Source organism: Elephas maximus, chromosome 7 (assembly GCF_024166365.1).
Source record: "Elephas maximus indicus isolate mEleMax1 chromosome 7, mEleMax1 primary haplotype, whole genome shotgun sequence".
Lineage (NCBI taxonomy): Eukaryota > Metazoa > Chordata > Mammalia > Proboscidea > Elephantidae > Elephas > Elephas maximus.
This window is the reverse complement of record NC_064825.1, coordinates 81312752-81329117: the sequence shown is the minus strand read 5'-3', so window position 1 is coordinate 81329117 and position 16366 is coordinate 81312752. Positions and strand designations below refer to the sequence as shown.

The 16366-nt window shown below is 37.4% G+C and overlaps 1 protein-coding gene across 1 annotated transcript in view; it reads right to left on the bottom strand.

Moving 5' to 3' along the window:
* Positions 1 to 16366, bottom strand: part of ANO3 (anoctamin 3) — a 320613-nt gene that overhangs the window by 164334 nt on the left and 139913 nt on the right. The window contains exon 4 of the mRNA XM_049890733.1: positions 15632 to 15753. Within this exon, the coding sequence (XP_049746690.1) occupies positions 15632 to 15753 (122 nt within the window). The remainder of the gene's footprint in view (positions 1 to 15631; positions 15754 to 16366) is intronic.

Genomic DNA, 16366 nt, shown 5'->3' with positions numbered 1-16366 from the left:
TTCTGACGCATTAACATAACTGCCTCTAATCCTGCCTCATTAACATCTCAAAGGCAGGATTTATAACACGTAGGAAAATCACATCAGATGGTAAAAAGATGGATAATCACACAATACTGGGAATCACGGCCTAACGAAGTTGGCACACAATTTTGGGGGGACACAATTCAATCCAGAACACCAAGGGGAGGATATTTGTATTTCATTTTTCAAGACAACATGACTTATAATTGGAGTAGCTGGAGCTCCATGTCTACTACTTCCTTTCTTGTTATTGTTCATAAATCTCTTAATTAAGGTCTCAACATCTTTATATAATGGTAATAATATATTTCCCTGAAAAATGCGAAGATGGTGGTTGATATATGTAAAATAGCTAGGAAGATGGCCAGGCGTCTTGCGTGCTAGATAAATGCGAGCTGTCACCTGTAAAGTGATTAGACAAGATACAATATGGCATTGTTTCTCAAACTTTAATCATACTTTTTTTTTTTTGCCATAGCTATATATCACCTATTTAATATTTTTTCTTTAGATTGCATTCTTTCTAAAAATATGTAAAAAAAAAAGAAAAAAACAGCCTTTTCACAAGTAATTTTAACCTCAAAATAACAGGTGTAACTTCCTGGTTATATTGTTCTCATATACATTAAAATGAAGACTATATCCACTATTTTTTAAAAAGTTTTTACAGTGGCACTTAAAACATTATTCTGAATAGCAGCAATTTTCACAATAGCCTAAAAGTAGAAACAGCCTAAATGTCCATCAATGGATGAATTAATGAATGGTTAAACAAATGTGGTATGCACATACAATATATAATGGAATATTCCTGAGTCATAAAAAAATGAAGTGCTGCTACATCCTACAGCATAAACAAACCTTCAAAATATTATGCTAAGTGAAAGAAGTTAGACACAAAAGGTCATATATTGCATGAATCCATTTATATGAAATGTTAGGCAAATTTATAGAGACAAAATAAAGACTGGTTGTTGCAGGAGCTGGGAGGAAGGGGAGTAATGTGTAACTGCCCAGTAGGTATGAGGTTTCCTTTTGAGGTCATGAAAATGTTTTGGAACTAGGAGACTTGGTGGTTACACAATACTGTGAATGTACTAAATGCCACTGGATTGTCCATTTTTAAATGACCAATTCTACGTCATGTGAATTTCACCTCAATTAAAAAATACTCATAAAACCCAATAACATACTCCACATTAAAGTGAAATCAGATATAATGAAATTGACTACTGGGTTTGGACCCTGGAACGTCTTATCACTAAGCTACCCAGGCTTTTCTTGGTCATTTCCATGATCTTGCGTATAGGAAGCCCTCATTTTATGTGATTAGACTTTTTTTCACATTATTTACTTTAGAAAAAAAAAAAAAGAACTCTGGTAAACACGTAGCTATGACAAGCCATTAACTTGAATTAAGCCTAATCTGGATTTACTTATTTTTTTCCCTGGCTAAAACCAAGACTTGGGAGAAGTTGGTTAGAGTTTGCATGGTGGAAAGGGATGAAGGAAATGACCTGAGGAGGCAGTGGCAGTGCCTTGGGCACCTGAGCTTCAGCCTGAGAGTCACAGTCGCTGAAGGCTGTAACAAGGAGAGGGAAGAAAGAAGGCCAGGACAGAATACGCATTAATTTTAAAGGCTGTTATCAACCACAGATAGGTTGAGAGCTGGACTCGCTCGTGCCACTCCCAGCATATAAAAGGTGAAACTCTGTTTAACGGCTGCAGTATTTTTAAAGCTGAAAAAAGGTAATAGATAATTCATTATTATATAAAATGAAATGAAAACATAGCCAGGAACATTCAGGGCATTGGAAGATAGAAACATTGGCTCTTTGCTGCTGATTGACTAGCGCAAATCTTTTCTAATACACTCCCATTTAGAAGCCAAACACAGACTGTGATTCTGTGAGAGATCACTAAGTCATTGATCGTCTTTTAGCCAATATTGCCCCAGGAACTGCCCACACCAATCCCTTCCAGAGCCTCTTGTATGGACAGTGACAAAACATGTCAATGAGCAAGGGATGGAAAAAAATAAAATTTCAGGAAAACCAGGTTATTAACACTCAGGTGCATTTAAACTTTATTAACCTAAAAAGCAAGAGCATGGAAATGTACACACACACACACAAATGAATAAACATGTATAATGAGTTTGGCAACTACTCTGAGCAACACTAATCCATTATACATGGACGTATCTTTTTTGATTGCCTACTCTCTCCTAGACACTTATTCAAGGCCATGGGGACAGAGACATGAACAGCAATCAGGTGAATGAAATGGGTATTAAAGTGAAATCCTTCACAAACCAGTTTGAACAAGAAAATATTTATTAAGTACCTATTACATGCTAAGAATTGTGTCTTTTTCTTTACCTTACCTCTTTCTTTCCACCATATGGGATCCAGCGAAAACAAGTGTTAAAAGTTTACGCTTTGGAAGTAAACCTAGATTTAAATTCTAGCTCTGCCTCTTAAATAGCTATGTGGATTGGGGCTTTACTGAACTCTGTGTTAACTGGGTTCCTCACTCATGAAGTAGGACTAAAAAAAAAAAAAAATACAGTTGCTGTTGCTGTTAGGTGTCATTGTGTCTGTCGATTCTGATTTATAGCAACCCTATAGGACAGAGTAGAACTGCCCCATAGGGCTTTCCAGACTGTAATCTTTATGGAAGAAGCCCTAGAGGCACAGCAGCTAAGCGCTCGCTGCTAAACCATGCCACAGGAGAAAGATGCGGCAGTCTGCGTCTGTAAGTCTGCTCCTAAGTCAGTCTGTCTTTAAGTTGAGTTTGTACATAAGTCAGAAGAACGGTTAGGTACAGTTTTTAATGCCAGTTAGTCAAATGTTTGTCTTAACATACAGTATATAATGTACCTTTCTATGCATTAAAAAAACATTAAAGAAACACTTCCAGATACATGAAACTATCATAATACAGTAATAATAATAATTACCATTATTGTAGTCCAGAAATCAAACGATGTATTGCATTGGGCAAATCTGCTGCAAAAAACCTCTGACTCAAGCCATGGTATTTTCGATTGCCTCATATGCATGCAAAAGCTGGAAAATGAATAAGGAAGACCTAAGAATAATTGATGCCTTTGAATTATGATGTTCACAAATAATATCTAATATATCATGGACTGCTAAAGTGTGAACAAATCTGTCTTTGAAGAAGTACAGCTGGAATGCTTCTTAGAAGAGAGGATGGCGAGACTTCATCTCACATACTTTCGACTTTATCAAGAGGGACCAGTCCCTGGAGAAGTACATCATGCTTGGTAAGAAGGTCAGTGAAAAAGAGGAAGACTCTTGATCAGATGTACTGACACAGTGGCTGCAACAATGGGCTCAAACTTAACAATTATGAGCATGGCACAGGACCTGGCAGTGTTTCCTTCTGTTGTATACAGGGTCGTTAAGAGTCAGAACTGACTAGACAGCACCTAACGACAATAGCAATAAAAATACTGTCTTGCTGCATGTTGCAAAGTTGTGCCATTGGTTATTACAAACCATTGTATGTACCTCAAATTTTTTTATATAATACATTTTATAGGGGTTAGTTTGTAACTACAGGTTGTATGTAAGTTAGATATTTGTAACCCAAGGACTGCCTGTACTTATATTTTTATTTAGTGTTCGTTGTTGTTGTTTGGTGCCGCTGAGTAACTACCAACTCATAGCTACCCTATGTACAACAGAATGAAACACTGCCCGGTCCTGTGCCATCCTCACAATCATTGTTATGCTTGAGCCCATTGTTGCAGCCAATGTGTCAATCCATTTTGTTGAGGGTTGTCTTAGTCACCTAGAGCTGCCATAACAGAAGTACCCCAAGTGAATGGCTTTAGCAAAGAGAAATTTATTTTCTCACAGTCTAGCAAGCTAAATTCAAGGCATCAGCTCCAGGCGAAGGCTTTCTCTCTTTGTTGGCCCTGGAGGAAGGTCCTTGTCCTCAATCTTCCCTGGTCAAGGAGCTATTCAGGCACAGGGACCCCGGGTCCAAAGAAGATGCTCTGCTCCCGGTGCTGCTTTGTTGGTGGCATGAGATCCCCAACTCTCTGCTTGCTTCCCTTACCTTTTATGTCTTGACAGAGAAAAGGTGGTGCAGGCCATACCCCAGGGAAACTCCCTTTACCTTGGATCAGGGAGGTGACCTGAGTAAGGGTGGTGTTACAATCCCAACCTAATGCTCTCAACATAAAATTACAATCATAAAATGGAGGACAACCACACAATGCTGGGAATCATGGCCTAACCAAATTGACACATATTTTTGGGGGGACACATTTCAATCCATGACAAGAGTCTTTCTCTTTTTTGCTGACCCTCTACTTTACCAAGCATGATGTCCTTCCCCCTGGACTGATCCCTACTGATAACATGTCCACAGTACATGAGACAGAATCTTGCCATCCTTGCTCCTAAGGAATATTCTGGTTGTACTTCTTCCAAGACAGATTTGTTCATTCTTTTGGCAGTCCGTGGTATATTCAATATTCTTCACCAACACCATAATTCAAAAGTGTCAATTATTCTTCAGTCTTCCTTATTTATTGTCCAGCTTTTGCATGCATGTGAGGTGATTGAAAACACCATGGCTTGGGTCAGGCCCACCTTAGTCTTCAAGGTTACACCTTTGCTTTTTAACATTTTAAAGAGGTCTTTTGCAGCACATTTGCCCAATGCAATGTGTCTTTGTTTCACTGCTACTCTTAAGGTTTTCACTGGCCAATTCTTTTCAGAAGTAGACTGCCGGGTTCTTCTTCTTAGTCTGTCTTAGTCTGGAAGCTCAGCTGAAACCTGTCTGCCATGGGTGATCCTGCTGGAATTTGAATACCAGTGGCCCAGGATCCAGCATCACAGCAATAGGCAAGCCTCCACAGTATGACAAACTGACAGATGTCTTCTGTACTAGTTACTATTTTTGGAATGAGTAAAAAATAGTGAACTAGGCAGACATGACCCTTATAGTCCGGCTATGGAGATAGTTGATTTATCTAAGTGATTAGTATAGAATAATGCAGATTACTGCTGTAGTTGTTAAACAATGACATTTTGTGTTGGAGATGAGATTGGGAATACATGTGCATAAAAGAAGAGTAAGTTAATAAAGCAAGTGGTAGGTATTAAATGACAAATGACTGACATATAACAGGCACTTTAAACTATATGATGAATGAGACAATTGCTGCACTAGAAATTAAATGTAGAGTTGACATGGCAGCTGGGGCTCACCAAATAAGGTGGCTTTATTGACCTGATCCAAAAAACCAAACACATTGCCATCGAGTTGATTGCAACTCAAAGCAACCCTATAGGATACGGTAGAACTGCCTCTAGAGCTTCCAAGGAGCACCTGGTGGATTCGAAGTGCCAACATTTTGGTTAGCAGCCATAGCTCTTAACCACTATGCCACCAGACTTTCCATAGGCTCTACTAGTCAGACAATGTGTAAGAAGAATGATCCTACAAGTGAGACACATGCCAAAACAAACAAACAAATAAATTCCCTGAGAGATCAGATTGCTATTTCTGTGGTAAAATACCTAAGTGGTTTCCATATGTTGCTGTTATAAACAATACCTGATGTATCCACCTAACTGCAACTACTCAACCCCAAACCACCAACAACTTTCAGCTGGACTGCTGTAATGCCATCCCCACTTCTGCCCTTGTTCCCCCTGAGTCATTTGCACAGTCAGTGTGGTCTTCGGAAGACAGAGATCCAATGTTGCCCCTTACTCAAAACCGTTCAGGTATTCCCTTTAAACTTAGAATGAAACTCACGCTCTCTACAGGGTTTACAAGGCCTTCTGCAATACTGTGCCTGTTGAATTCTGTCCATGTCATCCTGAGCCATTTTATTACTCACTCCCTACGCTCCCGCCACCCAGGCCACAGATCAGATTCCCAACATTCCACCTCAGGGCCTTCACAGCGGCCAGTCCTCTGCCTTGAATGCCTCTTTCTCTCACTTTCACCCTGGTTGGCTTCGCACCCCTGTTCTTGCTTTTAACAACTTCTGAGAGGTTGTTTCCTTGATCACTCCAAGTAGTTACTCTTCCACTATTCTATACACAATTTATTTCCTTCAGGCATTTATGGCAATTTGTAGAGAGATATTTATGTGTCAGTTTATTTATTTTCTGACCTGTCCAATAGACTACAAACTTCACAAGGGTAGGAATTTTGCCTGTTTTATTCATCAATGCATACCCAGACTTAACAACAGAGTTTGACATGTGATGGGCTCTCAAAATGCAGAAGACACTGGAGATATTAAGGGGAAATTTAAGACAGGGGGCTCAGATGTAGTCCCTGCACCAGCAGCATCAACCAAAAACCACAGCCAGATCTACCTCTGTGAAGTCATTCAGACTCATAGCCATCCTACAGGAGAGATTAGAACTGCCCATAGGCTTTCCAAGGCTGTAAATCTTTACAGAAGTAGATTGCTACATCTGTCTCCCGCAGAGCAGCTGGTGGGTTTGAACTATCAGCCTTTTAGTTAGCAGCCCAGGGCTTTAATCACTGCTCCGCCAGGACACTTAATCAACACCACCTTGGAATTTGCTAGAAATGGCAAATTCTCAAGCCTCAACTGGAATTATGTGTCATGAGCTCTGAGGTGGAGCCCAGTCACCTGTTTTAACAAGACCTCCAGGTGACTCTGAGGTCCACTAGTTTGACAATCACTGTTGTAAGATAACTGTTTAGAAAAGGACGCGTGTGTTTAAAAGTTGCCGTAGCCAAAGTTTCTTAGAACGTGAGATTTGAACCTTAAAATACCACTGAGTGCAATCTACCATTGTATTGAACAAAAAAAAGTCCAAAGAGAGAATTCTCCTTTATATTCTCATCAAACAATTAGCGAACATTCTGCTTATAAGTATGCTTTTAAGATAAGTAAAATACATATTTCTTATGAACATCAAGTGTAATTAAGTACCACATACTCTTAAAGAGGCCCTGGGGGAAAGAGTCCCCAAATATAAAGTTACTTTCATACTGATGGCTGAGTAGTAAAAAAAATAATTCCCTTAAAATCGGGTATAATTATGGAAAAACTGCATTCCCTACTTCTCCTAAGACACTTCAAACACTGAGTTGCTCCAGGTGATTATCCGCCATTTTGTCTTTGGGGTAGATTTTTCCCAGAGCAATTTCAGTTATTTTATTTTAAAGGAAATCAGTAGTTTTCCATATATGGAGTGTCCTAATAAACAGAGCTGGGTACTTGGGCCACGGAGTATCACTAAGTACAAAGAAGATGGACAATTAATCACTGAAGGTGGGACTTTAAACTGGATTCAAACATCTGAGTTACCTGACCTGCACAACTGGATATAAACTGTGACCCTGAATGCCATGTAATAAGATCCAAAGAAATACTAAACATTAATGAAGCAAGGGTAAATTATCATTAAAAAGTTAAAAAGAAACTAAAGGGAAGAGACAAATGCAATATTGACTAAATGTCTACAATGGAATAGGCATTGTACTAAGAGTTGTTACTTAGACTATCATATATTATTCTCTTTCCACCCATTTTATTGACCAAAAACAATAGATTCATTGAAAGCCAACCCTTTCTCAGTAGAACAAGCTATGCTGGAACACAGGGTGTGTTTTTCTATTGTGCTTTCAATGTAATAAACATTTTAATAGGTGAGCTTTATAGATTCCCTCAGTGGAAGTGACAGAGAATATATTCCTGCTCATTGTTTTGTATATATTAAATGATATGCAAAGAATATTTTTAAGTGTTTATTTTCTAAGAACCAAAAAAAGCACTTATGTCCATTTCAGAGATTACCCATTTTAAATGATTTAACCTCAAATATAGATTTATAAATGGAATCTACAAATGGGAGCATTTCACGTTTTTAAACAAAGAAATGAAAATAAGGCTTTTAGAATGAGACAAAATTTTTTTATATCATTTTTAAAGCCACAAGAAAATAATTAAAGCAGACTGAAAAATATTTCCCCTAGCTTAAATCACAACGTAGTTCAGTTCATAGTCATTCATTTATTCTAACAGTGAATGCTATGAGAATTGCCTCTCTAAATTCAGAATTTTTCCCTTCAGATTTCCTACTTTACTGAACAATCTATTTTATTTAGTAAAAATGATGTACAGAAACAATTTTTAAGAACATTCGAGAAGACTTATTCTATAGCTATATTTTATATTTTTAAATTAAAAACTATTTATAGAGTAAGTTTTTTGAATGGCTATTTCTATGAAATCAATAATTAAAGACCTTTAGCAGTTAAAACCTAAGAGGTGTTTCACATGCAAGGTAAGCACTCTGATACTTAAAACCGACACACTTAGATCACACTCTTTCTTATTTGAAAAATTATAACAGACACACTCATTCCAAATTCTGAAATCAGTATCAGTTATCCTTAGTTGGCTTCTCTATATATTTTTAGATAAACATGAAAGTTATACAGAATTCCTAGAGTGATATACTTTTAAACCTACCACAGTCAGAATTCTGGGTTCAGCTGTTTTTGGAATCCTTCATTGCTGACAACAGAGTCTCAAATGACAATCTTCTTTAAAGCACTCTTCGGCATGACAACAGAAAGTTCTTCTTTCCACCACCTGCTTTTTCCATTAGCTAGAGTGTTACATATTGAATCCTGCACAAAGCATTTGACTGGAGGGTTTTTAGACAACTCTTTAAATGCCTGAGTCTGAATAATGATTTTTTTTAAAAAAGACAAATCTCTTTATAAGAGCTCCGGTATTGCTTTTTGTTAATTTATTTTTTTTTTAGGGGAGTGGTGACGTGGTGGGCGAAGGAGCTGCCTTCATGTGTCATTGGTTAATAGTGTCTATGTATGATTCACCTACGTGACATTTAGTCATATGTCAGTGACAATTTGATGATCTTAGTGTCATTTTTCAATAATTTCTTGCATATTCTTATGCTATTTGAATGAGCTGGGTGTATTAACACAAAAATGGAAGGAAGATATGTTTCAGTGTAAACTTTTTATTGGTGAACCAGGTAATGCTTTTTTGACAGATAAGTAGTATTCACTAGTGTTTCCTGTACATTTTTTTTCAGCTTTTCAAGGAAATTGTTTCATTTTCTTGTTCACTGGAGAAAGGAATAATAGACACCTGTGTGGTTTCTGAAAAATACAGCATCTATTAAACTTGACACTGCATGGTGTTGGCTCTGGGCTGCATACAATGAAGTGACTGTAATCTGAGCACAGTAGAATCAGCTGTTAACAACAACAACAAAAATACGTAGAATGTTTTTGCTTCCCATGGCTAATGTTTAAATGGTTATATGCAAAAAAGGGTTACATTTAATCTGTCAAGAAAACCTTCATAGGACAGCTTATAATGGGGATCGATAAGACACTGAACCTAAGAAGCAGCCACTTCATGGATACAGCCTTGACTAAAGACAGCACTGGGTTTAAATCAGCATGCTTAAAAATGGATTTTCCAGCATTCTCATGCAATAAGAAAATTTAACTTCCCACGGCAGTTTGAAATCTTTAAACATATGGTAGATTACTGTAGCATGAAGTGATTGGTAAAATCTTAAAGGTTTCCATGGCTGGAATCCTCATCTGGAATCCTGTTCTGTATCTTCCAAGTAAGTCAGCAACAACAAAATTAATAATAAGTAAATTATTTACAAGCATCAGAAAATATTCAATAAACACAAGTGTTTTATTTACTTTTGTTGAAAAATTTTTCTCCCTTGAGAACAGTGCTAGATGATCAAATAAATTAATATTCACACTTTGATTGACTCATTTTGTGGGGTTAAAAAGTCTGCATGTAAGAACAAAAAAACAATCAAAAAATGAGCAAAGGCCTTGAATAGACAATTCACCAAAGAGGATATTCAAATGGCCAACAAGCACATGGAAAGATGTTCAATATCATTAGCCATTACCTGTTGCCACTGAGTTGATTCCGACTCATAGGAATTCTAAGGAACAGAGTACAACTGCCCCCAAAGGATTTTAAAGGCTGTAAATCTTTACGGAAGCAGACTGCCACATCTTCCTTCAAGAATCAAGCCCATTGCTGCCAAGTTGATTCCAACTCATAGAGACCTTACAGGACAGAGTAGAACTGCCCATGGGGTATTAGCCATTAAACCCAAACCAAACCCATTGCTGCTGAGTCAATTCCGACTCACAACAGCCCTATAGACATTAAAAAAAATAGACATTAGGGAGACGCAAATCAAAACTACAGGTATAATTTCACCCCCATTAGAATGGCAATTATTTAAAAAAAAAAAAAGCAGGGGTGGGGGACAGCAGATGTTGGCATGGTTGTAGAAAAACTAGAAACTATTCATCTATTGCTGGTGGAAATATAAAATGGTGCAGCCACTGAGGAAAACAGTTTGGTGGTTCCTCAAAAAGTTGAACACAGCACTACCATATGACCCAGCAATCTCAATCCTAAGTATATACCCAGAAGAAGTGAAAGGAGGAACACAAATAGAAACTTGTACATCAGTGTTCATTACAGTACTTCTCACAATAGCCATATGGTGGAAATAAATGACGTCCATCAACAGATGAATGGATAAACAAAATGGGATATATACATACAGTGTGATATTACACAACTGTAAAGAGTAATGAAGTTCTGATGTATGCCACAATATGGATAACCTTGAAAACATTATGCTGAGTGAAATAAGTCAGTCACAAAAGGACAAAAACTGTATGATCTCACTTATATGGAATAAGCAAATATATAGAAACCAAAGATGATTAATGGTTACCAGAGGCAGGAAGGAGAGGGAAAGGTGGAGTTTTTATTTGAGGGGCAATGAATTTATGTTAATGGTGGTGGACTATTTTGGAAAAGGGTAGCAATAAAGATGGCACAACAGGAAAAATGTAATCAATGTCATTTAATTGTAAATGTGGAAATTACTGTATTGATGCATGTTTTGGTATGTATATTGTCACCACAATAATAATAATAAAAAAGTCTGCATGCCAATGTGAGTGGAGGAAGTGGGAATAGGGAGGGAAGGGTTATACGTAGCAGGGAAGGGAGAGGTAGTTTGCAATTTATCAGGATCTGAGCACTGGAGCATAACTTTTACTTTCTTCTTAAGCATAAAATATTGAGGAACGCTTAAGAGCCACTGTCCCTAATGTTCCATGATCATTTCCCAGGAATGCTAACAGTTTCCTGACTCCCGATTATTCTAGTCTAGTAGCTTCTACAGTCCCTTGCACATGCCTTTCTCATGTTCAGTATAGAACAGTGCTTAACACTGTCGTTATCTACATATAATACTTGACCACTACGTACTAAAAAAAAAAAAAAAAGTACTAGCCACATGATAATAGGGAAGTTACTTAGACACTCTGAGCCTTCATTTGTTTATCTAAGAAATGGGGGTAAAAAATATACATTATTTTTGGAGTTACTGTCAAGATAAACTCATATAATATACCAAAAAATCCATGCAGATGAACGTGGCACTGTAGACAGAAGCACCATGTCATCCCTCTATAGCAAAGACCTAAAAAACTAAGTTAAATAGATACAAATGTCAATTCTGGAACCCTAAGCATCAAATGAAGGCATAAAGAATGTGATCAAGAGCTGAATGGAATAAGAAACTGACAAGAGAACACAGAACAACGAGAGCTACAGAGTGGAGGTCCCCTACCAGCTAACACAGCATGGATTCATCATCTTGGACCTCAGCTATCAAAAATGGCAGACAGGGAGTATGGGAAGACAACTTCATGGAGCTCTAAGCAGGGGACAGAGCACCCAGTAACCAGGGATACATGTTTTCCCACTCACCACCCTACTTCCCTCTACATGGCTTCCACTGCTTTCCAATGGTCCATAGTTGCTTGGACAGAGAAACAACAGCTCACTGCCATCTGGGTCTGCCCCACCCCATGAGCCAGCTCCTTCAGTGCCATTTTTTTTTTGTTGTTGTTGTTGTTTTGGCTGTTTTTTGTTTCTTCTCTCGCCCTCCCTTCCTTCTTTCCTTTCTCCCACCTACCTAGCCCCTTGTGTCATCCTCGCTCCTTCTTGATGGGCTGTGCTACCCTGCTCCACTAGAGAACCACTGACACATGGCCTCCCTGGGTCCATGCCACCCCACCAGTAGGCTCCCTCAGCACCATTTTTTTTTTTCAGTTTCTTCTCTCTCTCTCTCCCTTCCTTCCTTTCCTTTCTTCCACCCAGTTAGCCCCATAAGCTGTCCCTACCCCTTCCTGATAAAAAGCAAAATTGAAGACAGAGGCTTGAATACCACTTTATTTGAGGAAAAATCAGAGAAAAGAATGACTTAAAATGAAGAAACCCTGAGAGCAATGTGGAATACAATCAAAAACAAAATTTGCTTGTGATCGGAGTTCCAGTATAGAGGGAAAAAATGGAAACATAGAGAGGATCACTGAAGATTTGCTAACAGAAAACTTCCCTGATGCCATGAAAGTTATAAAACCCTAGGGCTGTCGAGTTGACTCCGACTCATAGCGACCCTATAGGACAGAGTAGAACTGCCCCATAGAGTTTCCAAGGAGTGCCTGATGGATTTGAACTGCCGACCCTTTGGTTAGCAGCCATAGCACTAAACCACTACGCCACTAGGGTTTCCTCAAGAAGGTCAACAAACCCCATATAGAATAGACCCCAAAAGAAAATCACCAAGACATATCATAATCACACTCACTAAAACCAAAGACAAAGAAAGATTCCTGAGTGCAGCTGGAGAAAAATGAAAAGTCACATACAAAGGGAAAACAATAAGACTAAGCTTTGATTACTTGGCAGAAACCAGGCAGGTAAGAAGGAAATCGGATGACCCACATAAAATCATGAAAAAAAAAAAAAATTGCCAACCAAGAATAACGTATCCTGAAAAACTCTCACTCAAATATGATGGTGAAATTAGGGTATTTCCAAATAAACAGAAATTAAGGGAATATGTAAAAACCAAATCAAGCTTATGAGAATTATTAAGCAGAGTTCTTTGGTTAGAGAACCAACAACATCCAAAAACAACCTGAATTTAGGACACAGGATAGCATCAGCCAGATACCAACCTATGTAATTGTCATGGATTGAATTGTGTCCCCCAAAAATATGTGTCTACTTGATTAGGCCATGATTCCTGTACTGTGTGGTTGTCCTCCATTTTGTGATTGCTATAATTTTCCTATATGTAAATTTCTTGTTACTGTTTTTTTTGGCTGTTTTTTGTTTCTTCTCCGACTCTCCCTTTCTTCCTTTTCTTTCTCCCACCCAACTAGCCCTGTGTGTCATCCTTGCTCCTTCTTAATTGGCTGTGCCACATTGCTCAGCTAGAGAACCACTGACACACACCCTCCCTAGGTTCGCGCCATCCCACCAACAGGCTCCCTCAGCACCTTTTTTTTTTTTTTTTTTTTTGGTTTCTTCTCTCTTTTTGCCTTCCTTTCTGTTCTCCTACCCAGCTAGCCTCATGTGTTGTCCCTGCCCCTTCTTGACAAAAAGCAAAATTGAAGCAAAGATATAAATACATTAAAAATCAAAAGATAGAAAAAACTATATCAAGCAAACAGCAACCAAAAAAGAGCAGAAGTGGCAATACTAATCTCAGATAAAATAGACTTTAAAACAAAATCCACCATAAAAGACAAGGAAGAACATTATATAATGATAAAGAGACAATCCATCATGAGCATATAACCATAAAAAATATTTATGTAGCCAATGAAAGGGCTCCAAAATAGAAAGAAACTCAACAAAGATACAGAAGATCTAAAGGCCACAATCAACTAACTTGACATAGACATAGAACACTCCACCAAACAGCAGCAAAGTACACATTCTTTTCCAAGGCACATGGAACATTCTCCATAATAGACCACATCTTAGGCCACAAAGCAACCCTCAACAAAATCCAAAACACTGGGATAATACAAAGCATCTTCTCTGATCACAAAACCATCAAAGTAGAAATAAATAACAGGAAGGGCAAGGAAAAAATCAAATACATGGAAACTGAATAACACCTTGCTTAAAAATCACTGTGTAATAGAAGAAATCAAAGATGGAGTAAAAAAAAATTCTTAAAATCAAAGGCAAATGAAAACACATCATATCAAAACCTTTGGGACATAGCAGAAGTGCTGAGAGTCAATTTATAGCAATAGATGCATGGATCAAAAACAAGAAAGGTACAAAATCAAAACTTTAGCTATACGACTTGAACAAATAGAAAGAGAACAGCTAAAGAAGCCCACTGCCATAGAAGAAAGGAAATAATAAAGGCCAGAGCAGAAATAAATGAAATAGAGAAGAGAAAAACAATAGAAAGAATCAGCAAAAGCAAAAGTTGGTTCTTTGAAAGGATCAGTAAAATTGGCAAACCACTGGCAAAACTGACAAAAGAAAAACAGGATAATATGCAAATAACCCAAATAAGAAATGGAATAGGGGATATTACAACAGACCCAACTGAAATAAAAAGGATCATGACAGAGTAGTATGAAAAACTATAACCCCAAAAATTTGAAAACTTAGGGGAAATGGACAAATTTCTAGAAACATATTACCTACTTAAACTAACTCAAATTGAGATGGAAAATCTGAACATATTCGTAACGAGAGAAGAGGTTGAAAAGGTAATTAAAAAAAATTCCCCCCCGCAAAAAAACCCTGGCCCAGATGGCTTCACTGAAGAATTCTATCAAACATTCAGAGAAGAGTTCGCACCAGTACTACTCAAACAATTTCAGAACTTAGAAAAGGAAGGGATACTTCTGAATTCATTCTATGAAGCCAGCATAACCCTGATACCCAAACTAGGCAAAGACACCACACTAAAAAGGAAATTACAGACCAATAATGGTAAAAGAAAACAGCATCAATTGGCCTCTGGTTTTGCATGACCACACTTAGAGGCTTTGAAGAGGACACAAAAACATTTGCTTGAGAGATACTGGTATTTTTGAATCCAGAAGTTTATAAAACTGAACTACAGCACAATTATTTATTTGTTGGAAAACTACAGTTTTAGTGAGATATTCTCAAACCTCACATTATAAAAACTTGCCATATAGTCAGCTTTTACTATGCACTGCATATTTTCACATGATAATCTAATCTTCAAAAAAGTTTGTAAAGTAGAAAACGCGGTTCAGATTTTACAGATGAGGAAATCAAGGCCCAGTAAGTTTAATTAAATTGCTCAAGTTGTCATAACTATTAAGTTGTAGAACTGAAATTCAAATCCTGGTCCATTTGGTACTAAAACCCATGTTCTCATTTAACTATGCTGCCTTTCAAAAAAATTTCAAAAAAGAATAAACTTCCCAAAATATATTACTGATGAATTTTACATTTCAGATTACGTTAAAAAAATTCTGTTCAATAATGTAAATAAATATGATGCCTACTCATAACTTCACACTTTTGAAATCTTCAAGATGTATATTAACCTGTGTGTTCTCTTACACACTCCAGAGCAAAACTAACCATGTCGACTAATAGCGAAAAGAACTGAAAGGTTTTAAAAGTGAAGGTTTATAAATAACTTATCGATAACTTAGTTTTCATTACCTTAGACAATAATTTTGGCTTGGGTTCAGGCTTATCTTTGATAACAGAGTCTCTAATGAGCCGAGATCGGTCATAATTTGCATGTTCTGACTCATCCACGTAATCCTTATCTTTTCCTAGGGCTAGAAAAAAGAAAGAAAAAATTAAATCTGTTTTTATCCTCCTTTTTCTCTCTGTCTAAATGTATCAGTTTCTCTGGTTTTCATGTTTTCCCAAAGTTTAGCTAAGCATAGACTTACATGATTGTTTCATCCAATCAATAAGCATAAAAAAAGTGATCACATAAAGCTTGTCTGTTAATACCGATAGTGATAGCCATCAAACAGGCAGTGATTTTCCTAAGAATTAAAGGCATTTCTCCTAATAAATACACTTAAACTTTTTGAAAGTAAACTTAATATCGTGCAAACTATGTTGAACACATTACCACTTCTGATGTGGTAATGTTATTTTATTACAGAGAACAGTAACATTAGAGCAAAGATCTGAAGAGGTGAGGTAGTCAGCCATGCAGGTAAACTGAAGGAAGAAGGATCCAGACAGAAAAAATAACAAGTATAAAACATGGATTTGCCTTGGACTATTATATATGTGAAAAAGAACTGAACTTTGGGAGTTAATTTGTTGGACCATCTCCTGAATCCCCACCAACTTGTCAGTTTGGAATCTCTGTTTTACATAAGACTATTTCCTTACTGTGTATTTTGCATAAAATTTCCGTGAATGAGAATGACG